The following is a 15,448-nucleotide window of genomic DNA, read 5'->3' on the forward strand; positions in this document are numbered from 1 at the left end:
TAGGAGCTGGAACCAACTTCCAAGGGAAGTGGTGCTGGCCCCTACCCTGGGGGTCTTTAAGAAGAGGCTGGATGCCTACCTGGCTGGACTCATTTGAGTCCCGTTTCTCTTTTTGGGGTTTTTTGTTGTTCTCCCGCCCTGGCGGGGGGTCGGGCTAGAAGATCTACTAGGTCCCTTCCGACCCTTAATCTATGAATCTATGAAACAACCTACCCAGTCCCCTTTCATCACGTTGGGAAAAAAGTAATTCTTAACATAAGGGAAAAATTATCATTTGAATGCATATAGAAATTGCAGTGAAATAAGGCTGATAATACAGTTAATAAATTAAGAAGAAGATTGAGTGAAATTCAGGACGAAAAGGATCTAAAAAGAAGTCTTCAGAAATGTTTTGTTCTTCTCTCTTCTACATAGTCTTTAGTTGGTGCTCATTATTTTACCTAGCCCAATTATTTTTTTCCTTGTTTGGTTTAATAAAAATGGTTATTGTTATTAAAATAAAGGCTTTTCTTCATGACCAACTATACCAAGTTTTGGCAAGGAAATGAGCTACTGTCCAAAGACAAAAACAATTCTGATTCAGTAAGAGGTCTGATTGTCACATCCAAAGTTCTGTGCATCTGAATAGCTCCTATTCCACCTATTAGGCCCCTAAACACGACCCTATTCTACCATGCTTGAACCCTTAAAAATATTAATCTAACAGGTGGCATTGTCATGTGCTTTTTTGTGATTTAGTCTTAAGGCTAAGATGACAGTGATTTTCAGGGGCTTGAACAGAGTGCAATAGCATTATGCTTGGTGCCCAACACACGGAATAAGATCTGGCCCTGAGAGTACAGGTTGCATACACCAGGTATTAGATCTACAAACAGCATTGGTAATACGATATTGCAGTAATAATACTGCAGCTTTGTAGCCTTCTGTTTGAAGATCTCATGGTTAATGAATTAAACCTAAAGAGCCTGTATTATCTCCATTTTTATGGATTGGAAAATTGAGGACTGCAGGTTAAGCTGTTTCCAAAGGCATCAGTCAGGATTATAATCCAGGTTTACTGACTTTCAGTCCTGTGTTCTGTCCACAGGACCATGGTGTCTCCCTGTGGTCTCATTTTAAAATTTAATTACTAAGGGACTAAACGTGCCAGGCTGGAAAATGTATGACCTATTTTAAATGGATCCCTTTGTGGAGAATATTTGTGACATAAAATGGCACCTCAAAAAGCTCTTTACGCTCCCAAGAGATGTTAAAACAATGGCACAATGAGACTGGAGGATTTTATGACCCATTTCAAACATGGTACCTCCTGCCATGCCATTTACCCTGTCTGTACTTCCATCCCCTCCCTGACACCCCTTCTTGCCACCATGAGTTGAGGACAGCTAAGGAAAAATAAGGAGGCAAGGTTTCTGAAGATTCCCCTGTATCCATGAGCTGGAAAAGATGTAAAAATGAGTGGGTTGTTGACTGGTGAACCCAGCACCAAAGATGATTGTTGTTAGTTCTTATAATAACAAAAAAGGATTTAGTTTTTACAGCTATTTTAGCTTAAGGGTTTGCCCACAAATCTCAGGCTGCTGCAGGGAGGGAATGGAAATATGTACAGGGTAAATGGATTGCTCAGGAGTTGGGGCTGCCTTATCAATTAAAATCCTTCCAAGGCAGCTCTTATCTTGACTGGCCTAGGGTAAATAAATCGATTGTTATCAGTCTAGTGAACAGGTGTCTACAGAGCAACTGAATGTACATGGAGGTGCAATCATCGACTTATCCCTCCAAGTGTATTAGTGGGAGTGCATTAGTGGGGGTGGGGAAGCCTTTATTGCCATTGCACATACTTCAGCTATTCTGTAAATTAGCAAAGGAGTCCAGCTTGCAAGCCGTCAGCCCATCACTCCTCATGTGTTCTTCAGTTGAGGAGAAACAAGATATCCCCTTCAAAATTTTTGCTTATGCTGCTGCAAATAAAGGTTGCTACAGAGAGCCACTGCAAATCTGGAACCCCAACCTTTTTGTATTAAATCTTCTGTATTTGTTATCTCACCTTTTCCCCCACCTCTCTCTTCCGCCAGGGTCATTGCTTTCCTTGAAGCTATTGTGTGCATAAAGTTTGGACAAGATCTCTTTTCCAAAACACAGATATTGTATGTTGTGTTTTGGTTTCTTTGTGTGGTAAGTAAAATTTCTTTCTCATGAAATATGGCAGAGCATTGAGAGTCTGTTAATAACATCAGATACCAAAATCTACATTGGCAAATGTTGGGTTTGACTGGCATCTTTCAAAGCATGCTTTCTCTAAAGTTTTTTTTAAAAAGGTAGATGTGTTTTTCTGTTTGTGACATAATGGGATACAATCCTTTCATCTACACTTTTGAAGTTGTCACCAGTTTTATTTGTTTTCTATTTTATAAAGAAAAATATTAGAAATAACAGGTTCATGTCAGAGAAAGAGACAGACAAAGACACCCTTCTGGGTATAGAGAAACAAATGCTCCCTTGGAGTGGTTTCAGAAGGGGAGAGGGAGCTTCTGCCCATGCACCATCATGCCCCAACTTTGACTCTGGATGAAGCAGGGTTAAAGTAGGAGCAGTTTTGCAACACTGTGGCATGACAGTTACAGTATAACAGCTGCTGCACAGTCCTGAACAACACATCTCCCTTTCTCTTTTGAAACTGCTTCAAGTGTATCTCTGAGTGGTCTTTACTTTGTATTGCAACAGGCTCCAGAATAAATACCTGTGCATTAAAGGTTCAAATAAATTTAATAGCCATATATATATTCAGCCAGATCATTTTTACGCACTTTTCTTCCTTATTTCAGCATTGATGTGTGCAAATACAATCTAAAATAACCACTTTGACATTAATGTGTGCTCATCTTGCTGATCTTGCCTAACTTGGAGTTAAGTCTGATGCCAAACCTATGTATTATAACTAGTGAGAAAAATGTCCTTTTAATCAGGGCCCAGACTATTATGAACATATTTTATACAGGTTATAGGAAGTCAAACTTTTATTCCTTTCTTGGGGTCTGGCTTTATTCACAAAGGCCCCCTCCCTCAAAGTACTAGACTGTGTAATTTTTTACACTCAGTTTAAAATTGTATAAGTACTTTGCTAAATTGGAACAACCTTCATCTCAGCCCTAAATCTTTTCCACCCCTGACAGTTCTTAAGTGCAATCATATGTTGCTTATGTGTTTACAGTATTGTAACTTTGCATGATAATGTGTATAGTGTTGGGAAGGAATTACCAAATGGGGGCCTTGGTCCTACCAAGCTTATATACATGATAAAATATGTGCATATGAGCAGTCCCACTGAATTTGGTGAGGAAGAACTACTCCTGCCATAATGGATTGTAGAGAGACGCCCTGATATCATGAGGATATTTGCATTTGTAAGTGCTCTTTGCTTAGTAAACAATATGGATTTACCAGTGGCTTGTGAAACAAAGGGCCCGATTCTGTTGGCCATTCATTTGTTGCTGTTAAGCCAGCAGGGAATTTAGGTTGAGTTTGTAAACGTGTTAAATAGCTCTTCTCTTCCTTACAGGCTTTTACTACTTTCCTGTGTTTATATGGCATGGTTTGGTATGCAGAATACTATGGCCACCGAGAAAAGGTACTTTGGGGGAGTCCATTTTCTTTCTTCATTTTAAATCCGTACAGAAGGCCAACGTATATTTAAGTCTTTGTAAAAACAAATAAAATGTTAAAAAAGAGGGGAAGTAGATGTGATCCAGAGCTCATTAAAATCCATAGAAATTCTTCACAGAATTCTTGTTTTAGATCAGGCCTAACATTACTGTAATCTGCAATCCAAGCTATTCAAAATAGGCCTGTGATTTTATCAGTGGGCTCTGGAAAACTAATGTCCCCGTCATATAGATGGAAGAATATTACAATACAAAGCTTTGTAACAGAACAGCTCACACATAGAAGCTGACATATGTTCCTCTTACATCAGTTTTTTGTGCTTCCTACCCAGGTCGGGGAACGGCTTTTATCGTTGTTAACAGTGTTTTATCAGAATTCCTATTGATGCTTTAAATCTGTCTAACAGGAAATGTTAATATAGAAGAGAGTAGCAGTGAGTGGTTACTAAAAGCAGCATCCCAATGACTTGTTCTTCTTGCTTTTTACAGACCCTGTCAGAAAGCGAAGACAGCCCATACAGCCCAGATGCCTCCTGGCTTCATTCTAAATTCACAAAAGGTATTGTTACCTTTGTGGATTCATTCTCAGGGCTGTTCACTAGGAATGAGACTTAGTCTGTCCAAATGACACTTGAGAAATCTGCACTACAGATTATTTGGTTCACTTGCACATGCCCACGGGTACAGGTATAGACTACCATGCCCACTGTTTTCACTGAATTCCTTTCAGCTTTGTTAGAATTTAACTTTTAATGTAACAAATAACCCTTTCTCCTGTTGTTCCATTCTGTCCTAATATTGAATTCTTCACCTGGAGAATTTAATGCACTTCATAACTAGGTCAGGCAGGGTGTCTACTGACCTTGTCCACGTTTGGTTTCAAGTAAACATCTGAATGTGAAATATACTTTTATTCCTGCTTGTTAGTGAGCAGTCAGGAATGTGCCCTGGGGCTTATGTTCCTACTGCCACTCACCAAGTCAGTGCAAGGCTGATGATCACAGACAGCTTTTTCTCTCTCTAAACCAAGTCATCTAGCTTGTCTTCTTTCCTTTTTCTTATGTTGGAGGTCAATTGGGCAGCTCATTTTTTACTTGTTCTTTTGAAAGGCCCTTCTTATAAACAAGTTTAGCACCTGGAAGTTGCCTGTCAGTGATTATACTACTGGAGTATTAAAAAGAAATGCTCTCCATTTAATTTCTTGCAGTCCTGACACTGGACACAGTGCAACATGTTTCTCTTAGTCGCATGTACAGATTTTCTAGGTATTAATTTTTTCTAGGTTTGTTACTTAAAAGGGAAGCACCAGATTTCTTTTAAAAACATACTTGTATTCAGATGGATTTTCCACCACATCAGAGGAAAAACTTTAATTTTTGGTTAGCAGCTTTTATAGCATCCCTAACTTCATTTACATTATCTGATCATTTTCAATTTTTTTTATATAGTAAAATGTGAATGAAGTTAATAATAGAGTGTATTGGTAATAAATATACCTCCCCACCTGCACAAGTCCAAGTGTGGGACTGCACGTGATAAAGATCCAGAAAAAGAAATATTGTAAAACCAACAGTCTTTTTTGTAATTAAGCCACTAGATGGAGTGCTAGTATCAACCAAATTTTATCAATAATTAATTCAAATATTACATGTCTAGGAAGCTTTTAAAACTGAAAAACAAAGAGGCTTTTGGAACAGAGTAGCTGCAAATTTGAAGTGTATTTTTTATTTCTCTGCAGGTACTGAAGATAGTCCACCAAAACATTCAGGCAACAGCGAGAGCCATTCATCGAGAAGGAGGAATCGTCATTCCAAAACAAAAGTAACCAATGGAATTGGCAAGAAATAAGACCAGTCTTTAAAGATGTTTCAGAGTGTCCCTAAAGATGAGAAGGAAAACTGCACCTGGTTCTGAATTCCCAAGTGGAAGGTTACTAAGAATACAGGAGGAAGATGTGGGGGAGAAATGCTTTCAGTAATCGAAGGGCCTAGTATCTCTAAAAGTGGAGCCATCAGTGTATTGCAAACCATCGCCTGCTGTCACTTGCCACTCACTGGCTTCAGTCTAATTTCTTCAGCACTTGGCACTCAAAAACTAGTAGTATGTTGAAAAGAATTGTTTGCTCACAGCAGGTATAGGATGGTTTATGTTCGGGTATTGCCGTTGTATTTTTAATGTCTTTATTAGTTAAGAATCAGTAACCCAGAAGTTAATGGACTGATACCCAGTTGGCTTGGTTTTGTTTTTCTGGTTTGTTTTGATTACTTTGTTTTGAAGTGCATGCAGTCTTTTGACAGCTCTGCTCTATATTCTCAGCCTGAGAACTAAGTTTTTTTATACTAATGGTTTGGAGCATTTTTTTAAAATTCCATGCTTGTATCCAGTCAGTGATTTGATTTACAGACTTTCTACTTGGTGGCAGGCTTTTACCAACTAAGGAGTATGTCCAGGTTTCTTGTAATGGTCAAAGACTGAACTTTAAATAAGCTTTTCTTTTCTTCTCATTCTGTTACACGCTCTTATTTGTTCAGGCCTAATTAATATGCATACATGAAAACCCACTACAAAGTAGTGAGGACTTTGCCTACTGCCCCCAGGGACTGCTGTTATTTAGTTTTACTTACATTTTCCCCATTACTTCTGTGTATTTTCTGCTATGAACTGCATCAGGTGTTAAGTGTAGGATATCACTTAGACAGTATTTTTTCAGCTGTTTCATTATTTGTAATATACTTATGCCTTTATTTGCCTACATCTGAACAGTACCTAAAATGATTCCACTGTGTATTTTTTTTAAATAAGATTTATGGTAAAGGCTGCTTTGAAGGCTTTGGTATACTGTCATGCCTGATGATAAAGCAGCTTCTCCATGAAGTACTGTAGTGTGCCTGTTCTGTAAACTTTCAGTAACTTGTGAAGGTTTACTGTGTTCCTCAAGGGGTTAGCATAATGTTATTGTGCTAGACAGTGTTATTTTGCTATTTTCTAATATGCTATCAAATAGCATATAGCAAATAAACCACTTTTTGAAACATCCGTAATAATTACAATCACAGTCAAAATGCATATTACTATTTCCTAAGATGCTATCAAATAGCCTATAGCAGACAACCCTCTTTTTGCAACATCTGTAATAATTACAGCCACAGTTCAAGTAGGTAATTCGCGTGAACTGCAGAGTGTAACGATCAATCTTAAATCAGACGTTCAATATCAGCTAGTTTTTATACTAAGTTATCAAGTTATCTTAATTATTTTAGGTGCCAACTAGTTTTGGGGACCTGTAACCCCAAAGAGCTCAGAAAACCAGACAGGTTAAGCAAGAATCAATAGTATTTAGAAGTCACATGCCCTTATAGTAACTATAATTTTAAATGTATCCGAGTAATGTTACTGCAGTTTGCCACAGGTTGCATACTATAAAATATGGTAAAGGCCTCATAGGAGTGTATAATACAATAAATAGGGGAAGCATCCTCTGTAATCAAATCAAGGACTATGCATGTGCCACAGATTATCAAAATTTTGAATGCTGCTGCCTAACTCTTTGGAAGCCCTTTTTTCAATCAAACACAAATGTACAACTTCAGAACCAGTTTACCGTGAAAGCTGCTATGTCATTGTTGCTGCATCTCTGTTAAATGTTACATGAAAAGGTCAGGAAGATTTAGATTTACGTATAAATATTCTGTTTTTGTATTACCAGTGCTGAGTACCTTGGATATCCATTTGTTCTCTTCATGCTGTATACTGTTGAATGTATTTGCAACTTCATTTGGATATTCAAATATGTTGTTTCGTATTTTTTCTGGTTATTAATTCAGTCACTGAAAGACTGAAGATGGCATTGTGAAGTTGTTTTCTATTGAATCAGTACCAAAGCAAGTGTCAGGCTTCATCAGGTTGTTTTTAAGGACCACAGCTTTCAAAGGCAAAAGCCTGTTCTGTACTTGCAAAATGTGCATACACTCACAGCACACATCAAGCTCACCCTGGCCTGAGTAAGCTGGCTTCAAGCTCAGTTGTTCAAGTTCAGTTGTTCATGTAGTGATGCATGCAGACATTTTGCAAATGCAGAGCTGATGCTCACCCCATGGGTTGTATCTAAAAATGTAAAAAGGGAAACATAAGAGAGTCACTAGCTGAAAGTTCTAATTTCTGGATGCTGGCCAGTAGAAAGTGAGTCAAGGCCTTCAGCTCATACCTATGAAAGAGATGTTGTCTTGACAGTATCTTTTAAATGTTTCACATAAGAGTGTTTGGGGGTTTTTTTTCCATTTCCTTTAAAAATCGGGGAGGAGGGGAGAAAGCATCAAGTCATTAGGTGCTGTTTGTAAAATGGCACTTTCTGCACTGCCAGTAATCTTGGCTGAAATTAACAAGTGTTTTCACGGGTCATCTGCTGACTGACAACTGCCATTTCTGCTCCATTTTCCATGGAAATTGCCTTTGCATTGGTAGAAATAAGAAAGGTGCTTTTGATCAGCTGCAAAACAAACGTGATCTCATAATCAAACTTCAAAGCATTATTGCTGGACCCTGTGTGACACCTGTCATGAATAACTTAAGCTGTTGTAACAATATCCTTATATCAAGAATTTTGCTGCTTGACCAGTGCATTGTCTTTCTTATAACCACTTTCTGTCTTTCCATATAATCCACTCTTACCTTCCTGTCTTCCTTTCTCTCCTTTTTATTTTTTTATCTTCCAGTTTTAAAACATCTGCCCCCTGTCACTGAAGGGACTGAATTTGCCCTCTGGAGACAGCCCTTCATGGCAGTCATTGAAGGGGGGCCAGTTCAGAACAACTTGGCAGAAACAAGGGGGTGGTGTCCACAGTTTACAACACTGTGAGTAGATTTAATAGCAATAGACAGTTTTCAAGAAAGAACGCATCGAATAAACAGGAAGCCACCACAAGTAAATGGGACCAGCAGCTGCCAGTATTGTAGTTCAATGGCAAGTGCTTTAAATCAAGTATGGTGTCAAATGAAATCCATGGAGGAGTTTACTTTCCTTATTCATCTGTGACAAGAACTGTTTGGTGTTCTATCTATTAAAACCATGATATTTACTACATTTCTCACAAGATGGCACAGGAGTCACCCTGCATTTAACAGCATCTCCCATAGAATTGCTCTGTATCAATTGCGAACTACTGTGTTTTGCAGTAACTCAGTAAAAAAAAATCACCCCTATGTGTTTGTCATCTGTATACAATGGGACATTGGGGTTGATCATGTTACCTTTGAAGCTGTTAATTTTTATTCTGCCTCTTGAGAGCTCACCAAATCCTCTCAAGATTATTTCATGCATAGAAGTCTCACTGCAGTTGGCCACCTGGGAGGAACAGGCTTTTAAAATATGTATGGTAAAACCACAACTTTCTTTTATTTTAGATGCACTTCAGATTTCCAGAATGCCAAATGAATCTTTCCTAATGAAAAGGCTTTTGATTTTATATTTCCAGTGTGTGACTCCATTCTTTCATGTTTACATAGTTTGCAGTAATAGAGATGTTGCAAGTTGGCTTTGATTGCAGGCTTTTGAAGAGAAGAGTTTGTCATAGAAGAATAAGTTACTAGCAGAAGGGTTTCTGCTTATGCTAGGGAAGTGAAATACCATCATTTAAGTAGGAGGAATGTATAGGCATGGTGCATTTGCCCAAACAGCATTATTTGTACATGCCATACAAACGGAGTGCTAATGCCATCTTTTTCATTGCTATCAAATTCTTAAAATCACCGGGCTGTTAAAGTATCTGGACACTGCAGATACAAACTGAGACCTGCTTTGCTATGGCTAGAAATAGATTGTCAAACGAAGCAGATCAGCTCTGCCAGGATGTGTCCGAGCACAGCTGATTATTGGATTAAACATATGTCACTTGTCCCACCCATTAATCTTCAGAGACAATTGGTGACATGTTTCCTGCTTAGAGATGTTCCAGGGGCCACACTGGAGTGTCCAACTTGCTCCAGTACAATCTCCCTGGCAAGTCTGTAAGCAGGGAAAGTGAGGGTTTCCCCAGCCATCTCCATCCAGCATCTCTGTTGTAAGCAGGGAACATGTCACCCCTTGTCCCACAAGATCAGCTCTGGGCTGACCACGCTGTCCTGCCATGGACCTGGCAGACCTCTCCCAAAATAAAGTGGCACAAATTTATACCACCTGTGTTGCAGCCACAAATCATGGGCATTTGTTTGCTTTGTTTGTTTTCACCCTATGAGAGAGTTTCTAAAAGGCCTTCTTGCATTCTTGATACTCCATTGTTTAACAAACCTTGGTCTGCTTAACATGTGCACCATAATGTCATAATCTCAGGTTGCATTATCAAATAAAAAGCTCCTTTGACAGCCTTAATCCTGAAGATGGAGTCATGGTCCCGTCTTTGGAAGACTTCAAAATGCTCTTGGTTCCCAGCAAATGAGTAATGAATGCCATTGATTTGGATTATCCTCTCCACTTCCATACTTTACACACAGAACTGCTTCCACCAGTCTCTGCAACAACTTCTGGCAATATTACTCCAGCTTGGACCAAGACACAGTTCCAGGACACATGCATTCCTTTTCAGTATAAACTCCCTTATATGTTATCTGTGTTTCCACTAATGATGAGGTTATTTAAAAAACTGAAACAGGATTAAGCCACAGTAGTTCAATTAACACAAACTTAGCTGAAGTATCTCAATTTGTCAAACTTGTCCATCCAGCCACCCTGGCTCCTTCCACTCATATATGTCCTCCTGTCAGAAGCAAGGTCAATCACTTTGTCTAAAACCACACTTAGTAGATCTCATTAGTGGTTAAATTAGTTCAGGAGGTCTTTGAATCCTTGGAAGATGTTTAGACTACACTCACTAATAACAGAAGTTTACAAAAACTACTTATCTCACTACATGGAAAAGATTCTCAGCCAGGGCTGTTTCCAACCAATTCTGTCCACCCCACTCTGACATTCAACATATATTATATTATCTGTTACACCAAAAACCTTCCAGGCTCACTTTCTTCAGTTAAAGTTAATCTATCAGCCATTTCAGGGATGCACCCTCCAATACAACAGAATAGTTTTCTCTTCTCACACCCACCCCCTAAGCTGTAAAGAGTCTTTTAAGGCTTATATACTAACTGTCTATTACAAACCCTGAGATTAGACCCATCTTACACAATACTCACCAAGGATAAGGTTTTCTTAGAAGCCACAACCTAAATTCAGGCCAAAAGTTGCATCAGGCTTTTGCCCAAATCTAATAGTTTACTCGCCTATATGCTTTTCTTAGCTGCACTTCTAAAAGATGAAGAGGCTTCATTCTCTCGTCTTTTTTTTCAGGGTGCTATGCCAAATAGGCAAAATGAGGAAGCATAGGGGAATAGCATGGCTATTCTTTAGCAGAGGGATCAAAAGGTAATGCAATATTAGGTTAACAAATCTCCAGCTGGATTCTAGCATGTATAAGATCTTCCACTTTAGCTCACAGAACTCCACCTATTAAAGGTATCCTTCCCCTTTTATATGAGTGAGGGATCCTTCAGCAGCTTTTCTGAAAAGTATTACTATTGTGGATGTCTGCAAGACAGATACATGATCATCACTTTTACATTGTCTTGACATGCTTCCTTACTCCAAGCTTGACCTGATGCTGATGCTGGTGAGGCTGTTCTATACTAGAAGGTCCTTAGCACCACCACCTTAATAGACAACTTCTTGGAAGTTTGAACACTAAAGTTATGCACACAGTCACCTGAAGGAGAAGAGATAATTGCTTTTGTGGTAACTTGTGAGATGTCTTGTGCACAGCTATATTTTTCACTTTCTCCACCCCCACATTTTTAATGATGGATCATTGAAAGCAAGAAGGCAGCCACATCTACTCATGTCCAGCATGCTTCACCCCAGTGGTAATAGCGAAAGTCTCTGGCTTAATTACATTGTGCACACACACTTGTGATGGACTGTGGGTGTGCATAACACATGTCAAAGAACAACAGCTGCTGTAAAAGTAATTCCTTTTTTCCCCTCCACAATTACTCTTCAAATTTTGGTTTATTCCTGCTCACTGCATGCATCCTGTGTAGAATTTATATAATAAATTCTGAATTTCCTAATGTTTTTAATTAATGTAGAGCTGGATCTTGTAAATCGCAGTCATCTCAATGGGTTTACAAAATAATTTGAGATTATTTTGACCCAGGCAGGATCCTGAGATGTATCAGTTTTATTTTAGTATTTCCTGCATGTTGCGGGACTGGTCTCATCAGCTTTACACCAGGGGGCAGTCTAAGTAGCTCCCAATGCAGTCTCAGATCTGACTTAAAATCTGGTAAAACCGTAAACCCAAGTTCTTCACATCTGAACAGGAAAGTATGGGAAAGAATGTAAATTATAAACACTGAATTCCTATAATCAGCAATAAGGTAAGGTCAGACTGTATTAAACATGCACATGGATTTAATTTTAGTATTTTCCATACTTCCGGAGTTGCAAATGCATGTGAAATGATGGGATTACTTATTTTTATGGTTAAAGCTACGGCTCTTTTAGGGACTTGATCCAAAGCTCATTCTGTAAATATTAAATGGGGAATAAAGTTAATGCCTTGGTGATTTTTTTTAAAGCCCACATGATTTACTATAAATATCTCAGGTTAACATTGTCCAAGTACTGGGTGTCTATTTGAGCTGTGGCCTTTTGGGGGCCATGGCTCTCTCTCCTGTCTTTGTAATGTAGACACCAGTCTGTCAGGGCCTCTAGATGATGCTGTAACATAAATGCAAACTAATAAAGCTTAGATTTTTAAAAGTTGCTTCTCATTTTATGTTACCAACTTTGGACACCTTGGCCTGGTTTAAAAAAGAATCCATGGCTCCTCTTGACTTCAATTACACGTGCTCTACACACAAGCCTACAAAGTAATAATGCTGTCAAAGAATGCTAAACTTACCACAAAAGAAGTAGAGCAGAGCACACAAATGAATAGTTTTGGGGGGAAGCTTTTAAATTAAAACTTTAAATTGTAGTTTTGACCTTGATAGTTTAAAATAAAAACAACTGTGGTCTTTGGGAGCAGAATGAGGCTTCTATTCAGAGTTTCCAACACACACACACGCGCACACTTTTTGTTGTCCAGTTGTAAGGGAAGCAAAGATCTTTCCAACAGCATGGGCAAGCAGTGTGAGTTTTGGACTGGGCCCTCCTGGTTTCTCCCCCTTGACCAGTACCCTTTTCATTGGGATATGGATCTGAGGAGGAGGCTGGAGTGCTGATTGCTATTTATATAGACTGGCTAACACTGGGGAAAAGCTCCTCAGAGGTCTAGTGACTTGTGATGTGCCATGCCACAACCCACAATGCCTTGTGTTCTTTCAGGAGCCCAAGCACCTGGCAGTGGCAATGAGGCTGCAAGTTTGCTTACACAATTCCCCTTTCCTCTCTGGTCCTTTTGGGGAGCTGAAACCATTAAGTGTTTCATTCTATTTCCCTATTGCTTACATGTATTTTTAGGTGGGGGGGGGGCAGGGAACGGGGCAATGGAAAGTCTGTGTGTTGCAAATATTTAAATGTCTCAGTCTGCTAAACGAGACTTTTTCCAGTAAAAGCCAAGCAATGTGTTGGTTAAAGATTTTGAAATTACTATTTACAATGGAAACCTCAGCAGGGTGGTTGGTACTGGTGACGGCTGATTTGGAGAAGTTCATATGACAATGTATAGATGTACTTGAGAAAATCCATTCCAGCTGTGCTGACATATGGTCAGATGACTGAAGAAAAAAGAGCTCACAGTTCTGAGGAAAGGCAACACAGGACACCTCTGCTCTGAATTCTATTCTCTATTGCTACAGCATCACTTTTTTGGTTTTACCTCATTTTAGAAGTTACTCTTGCAGAACTATCTAGGGAGAAGAAAATGAATACAGTCCAGGACCTACTAACTGAGGGGTATTTCTGTGAACCAGAAAAGTGCCCTGGAAAACCCTGATATGCCTTTTATTAAATGAGTTAAGATGTTGTAGTTTCTTTCCCCTGTATATGCTGTAAGAATGGTGTGTGTCACAAAGAGCAAAATGTTGGCATTACACTTTTTATACATAAGCTTATTTCTGCGTGTCAGCTCATTTTGCCACATTTCACTCTCAGGTTTGCTAAAATCAGCACATTCTGTTTGACCAGAGTACATTTGGAAGAGCAAGGAAATAGATTGGGGAAAAAGCTAGGGAGCAATGGATCCCTTTTAGTTGTAATAAAAAGGATACAGGTAATTTTGCAGCAATCGCACAGATGGCACCTGGCAATGTGTTGCAGAGTTAGGAGTATATGGAGTCATGTATCTTATTTCCTCTCAGTTTTACCCTACCTTAATGATCAGTCTCTCAGTGGTAGGTTTTCCAGTTGATTTCAACTGCCACAAAACATCCTATGCCAAGTGTTTCATTTCTTGTTCTGTACTGCATGTAGTTCATACTCCAAAGCTTGATCAGATAAAGCATTGGGGTTCTGTTGCTTTGCCAGGCAATGTCACTGTGAATAAATACATTTCTATGGACACTCCTATCTGAGGTATCCCTTTTGCCAAAACAAATTCATTGGATGTCGCAAACTTGAAGGGGTGGCTGGTGAGTCATTTCACATTTAAGCACTGGAAAGTAGGACAAAAGCTGAGTGACTTGCCTAAAGTTACACAGGAAGTTAGAGGCAGAGACAAGAAAAGAATAGAAACCAGGTCCCCCAGCGCTGGTGTCCCATGTTTTAACCACAAAATCATCCTGGGATGCACTTTTTTGTTGAAATCTTTTGTAGTAAATACAAGAGCATTGTCCATTGCTTTTCATTTCTAAACAAAAATATCTTGTACTAAATAAAAAGGCAGGAAGAAGAGAAAGAAACACTACATTATATTCTGAACTCGTGTATATTTTGTTTGGCCTCATCTTATTTATCTACCTTTTCCAGTTAGTTTTCATGCACAATTAATTAGATACTGTTGTAAAAAAAACACATTAGTATTTTTATAAAGGTATCTAGGCAGGAAATAGACTCTCAGACTTTATTGTAAACATCCCTTCCTTTAGCTAGAGTTTGGTGGATCATGTCCTCTTGTCTCTTCAGTGATGTGCACCTTTCATCTTGGTAAAAGCATATCAGACTGTTGTGATTCTGAATGCGTGTAAGAGTTCCATGTTTTTCTCATTAAAACTTTTAGAACTCTGATACTTCGACTTCCCTTGATTCTAAGCAATCAAACAGCAAGGAAGTGAAGATTGTGCTGGCAGTCTTGAGTTTTTCACAGCTCAACAGTTCTAAAGGATATTGACTGTAAATCAGCACTACAGAATTAATGTCACCTGGAGTCTGTTAGAAGGGTTCTTATAATGCTCAAATCTGAATTGAGCTCAGGTCTGAATTGAATATAATGCTACTTCATGTGGAAATCTTGTCTCTCTGGACCTGTAATATCCACCATGAATCCCACACACATGAAAACATTAGTTTGGAATTATTTTTAAATAAATAATTTTACGTATTTTTGGCCTCCTAATTTGCTTGTTGCTTATATTACAGAAATGAAAAGATGTCACATCCTGTCTTGCTCCTTTCCATTTGCATAAAGCTACACATGGGGTGCATCTATACATGCATTTACTCCAGCCTAGATTCACTGCATAGTCAGCAGAAGGTTCTAGCAGACCATCTCCTGCAGCACTTCCTGCTGTAGCCTGCCTGCCCTGCCACCCACAGGCTCCCTGCCCCATGCCCACCTCCTGCACCACTCTCATGCCAGACA

The 15,448-nt window shown here is 39.0% G+C and overlaps 1 protein-coding gene across 1 annotated transcript in view; it reads left to right on the forward strand.

The window, feature by feature from the left end:
- Window positions 1-8,852, forward strand: part of PTDSS1 (phosphatidylserine synthase 1) — an 89,496-nt gene extending 80,644 nt beyond the window's left edge. Inside the window, exons 10-13 of the mRNA XM_019527964.1 lie at window positions 2,076-2,175; window positions 3,560-3,628; window positions 4,152-4,221; window positions 5,401-8,852. Coding sequence (XP_019383509.1) covers window positions 2,076-2,175; window positions 3,560-3,628; window positions 4,152-4,221; window positions 5,401-5,510 — 349 coding nt within the window. The 3' untranslated portion in view covers window positions 5,511-8,852. The remainder of the gene's footprint in view (window positions 1-2,075; window positions 2,176-3,559; window positions 3,629-4,151; window positions 4,222-5,400) is intronic.
- Window positions 8,853-15,448: the final 6,596 nt, after the last annotated feature.

The sequence above is a fragment of the Gavialis gangeticus genome, unplaced genomic scaffold (assembly GCF_001723915.1).
Source record: "Gavialis gangeticus isolate Ggan-Ray unplaced genomic scaffold, GavGan_comp1, whole genome shotgun sequence".
Taxonomy (NCBI): Eukaryota; Metazoa; Chordata; order Crocodylia; family Gavialidae; genus Gavialis; species Gavialis gangeticus.